This window comes from Kryptolebias marmoratus, linkage group LG3, assembly GCF_001649575.2.
Source record: "Kryptolebias marmoratus isolate JLee-2015 linkage group LG3, ASM164957v2, whole genome shotgun sequence".
Lineage (NCBI taxonomy): Eukaryota > Metazoa > Chordata > Actinopteri > Cyprinodontiformes > Rivulidae > Kryptolebias > Kryptolebias marmoratus.
The window spans coordinates 29,774,630-29,777,416 of NC_051432.1; the positions used below are offsets into that span (position 1 = coordinate 29,774,630).

The window sequence follows — 2,787 nt, forward strand, 5'->3', positions numbered from 1 at the left end:
AGGAAGTCTGCAGGTCCTCTTACCTTGAAGGAACAGGAAGTCTGCAGGTCCTCTTACCTTGAAGGAACAGGAAGTCTGCAGGTCCTCTTACCTTGGAGGTGGCAGCAGCAGACGAGCTGAACAGTTTGGGGGTGTAGGCCGACAGGTTGACGTCCGTCGCTGCGTCTTTGGGCTCTTCATCAAACGTCACCTCGTCAGGAATGAACCTGTTCGGTTTAAAGCCGATCAAAGCTCCGTGAAGACCTGGTTCCAGCCTCAGGATCAGCAGGAGGTTCTGCCCTCTGTCAGATTTAAGACCTGAGGCTTTTCAAACCGTGGATGTTTCGTACCGGAGGTCCAGGACCGAGGAGCTGCTCTCGTACTCGAAGCCGTCACACTCCTCGTAGATCTTTGCAGCTGTGCTCACAGAGTCACACTGCACCACAGCGTAGAAATACTTCAGACGCTTGAACTGGTAATCCCGCAGCTTCTCCCTGTGGACCCTGAGGAGACAGAAACTTTATTTTATTTAACAGATTCATTTCTTTAAGGGCGGCTGTCTTAGCAGCAGGAAGTCGCAGGTTCGATTCCATATGTTGGTGTCTTTGAGCCGGACACCTGAGAATAGCTCACATGGACGGTCAGGGACAGAGACAGACTGCGTCCTGTAAGGGTTCCTGCAGGGACAGCAGGGACTCTGTCTTACTGATCTCAGGGGTGAGTCTTTATCATGTCCTCAGTGACTCCTCCTCCTCCTCCCCCTCACCTCTCCTCCTCAGTGTCGTCCTCAGAGTCGTCAGGAAGTGCCTTCAGCTCCAGCGGTCCCTGCGTCTCCTCCATCTTCAGCCTCTCCTTCCCAAACTCTGACGGGTAAATCTGGACAACAACACCCAGAATGCACTGCAGTTAATCCCTCCCCCTGAAACATTCAGACAACTCTCAGAGGACTTTGGATTGGTTTAAATTTAGAGAGTTTTATTTTCCAAACAAACTTCCTGAAAGTGGAACCGGAACAAGAAATCCTGGGTTTATTGCCGTAATCTCAGACTCAGAGGGCCGGGCGCTCTGTGTCTCCCAGGAGTCTAACACAGAAACCCAAACCTCAGCAGGTTTACCTTCACAGACAGCACAGCGCCTCCCTTTGGGACGAACGAGCTGAACAGAACCAGCAGGTCTTTGGCCTTCATGCGGTCCCAGTCCATGTTACAGACGGCGAGTCGTGCAGAAACCTGACGCAGATAAAAACGTTAAAAACACAGATTTTAATCCCGGTTCCCCTCCCGCCCTCCGGACGCTGCCGCACCTCGTCACTTCGCAGAGCGTCCTTGCAAAGTTCTCCCCAGTCGTGTTCGATCTCCTCTTCCTCCCGCCTCAGGATGTCCTCTACATCACCTTCATCATCTTCATCTGAGCTGGTCTCTATGTTGCCCTGTCCTCGGGCCAGATCCGGCCCGCTGTCGCTGTCGTCTCCAGAATCCAGACCGGACTCCTCGTCTTCACGCCCGCTGTCCTCCTCTGCATCATCATCATCTTCCTCGCTGTCGCCTGAAACGCCGTCTCCCGAGTCAGAATCTTCATCTGCAGATTGCTGCTCGTCATCATCTTCATCATCTGTGGAAGACACGAAGCGTTAGAGTCTGACTCGTTTCAGCTGCACGAAGTTTCCAACCTGCAGAAAAAACCGTGCAGAGAAAGGTTCTCCGAAGAAAAACATTTAAGAGCGCGCACGCTGTCGTACGAGCGCGCACGCCTGTCGTACGAGCGCGCGTAAAAGATGGCGGCGCCGGCTTCAACCTTCACTTCAGACAGAAAACTTCTTTAGTTTGATTTAACCTATAAAAGGAAAATGTTCTGGAAACATCAGTATTTTGTTGAAAATAAAAATAAATTCCACATTTTCCTGATAATGAAACTGAAAAATAAATAATTTGATGATTTTTCAGGTCAACGTGAAAATAAAGAACTTTTTTTACCGTCTTCAACGACTCGGAGCGTCTCTGCTTTACGTCGACCTTCTGTCGCTGCCTTCCCCTTAGGTTTCACTCCCTTCTTCTTCTCTGCTGCCGTTGAACCCTCTTCCTCCTCCTCGTCGGAGTCGGACACGTTATAAAAGCGCTTCAGGTCATCTGTGGAGCAGTGGCTGATGGGACGTCCTCGTTTATCCACCGTGTACTTCACCTTGAAGCGCTTGTCGTGAAACATGGACTTGAAACGCTTGTCGATCTTGATCTTGTGCTCCTTCTCCGGCATCTCCCAGAACCTGGGATCCTTCTGGACCCGGAGGAACCGCTCATCTCCTTCCTGCTTCTTCTTGGATGCCATGGTGAGAACAATCACCCCTTCACCTGCTGAGACAGAATTTAGTTCCTTTAATCAATCAGAGATAAAACCGCCTGATTAAAGTGAGACGAGCAGCAGGAGGACAGGTGTCCCGATGAAGACTCAGGCGCAGAAACAGATTTAAAGACAACAAAGAGGACATCTCTGTGTTTCTACAGGAAGCTGCCTGTAAATAAAGTTAAACAGTTTTAAAAAATCAAACCAAAAGTCTTTCATTTCCTCCATCTAACTGTGTCCTCCATGTCCTCTCTAACTGCATCCATATATGTCCTCTTTGTCTCTAACGTCCTTCTGTCCCTCCTCTGGACATGTCCAAACCATCCCAGTCCTTCAACCTGTGCTGGACCTCTGATGTCCTCAGTCCTGATCCTGTCCATCCTCGTCCCTCCTGAGGAGAACCTGAACATCTTCAGCTCTGACACTTCCTGTTCTGTCTCCAAACCAACATGGCTGCTCTCACCACTGTCT

General features: G+C 50.2%; 1 protein-coding gene across 4 annotated transcripts in view; it reads right to left on the minus strand.

Annotated features, from left to right (window-relative positions):
* esf1 (ESF1, nucleolar pre-rRNA processing protein, homolog (S. cerevisiae)) overlaps window positions 1-2,787 on the minus strand; it is a 9,052-nt gene that overhangs the window by 2,977 nt on the left and 3,288 nt on the right. For 2 of the 4 annotated variants that reach the window (XM_037975006.1, XM_037975009.1), the window contains exons 2-7: window positions 1,953-2,327; window positions 1,283-1,590; window positions 1,095-1,208; window positions 746-855; window positions 330-482; window positions 92-206 (exon numbers count right to left, since the gene is read on the minus strand). In XM_037975006.1, the coding sequence (XP_037830934.1) occupies window positions 92-206; window positions 330-482; window positions 746-855; window positions 1,095-1,208; window positions 1,283-1,590; window positions 1,953-2,327 (1,175 nt within the window). The remainder of the gene's footprint in view (window positions 1-91; window positions 207-329; window positions 483-745; window positions 856-1,094; window positions 1,209-1,282; window positions 1,591-1,952; window positions 2,328-2,787) is intronic. The other 2 variants (XM_037975007.1, XM_037975008.1) reach the window with 1 other exon arrangement.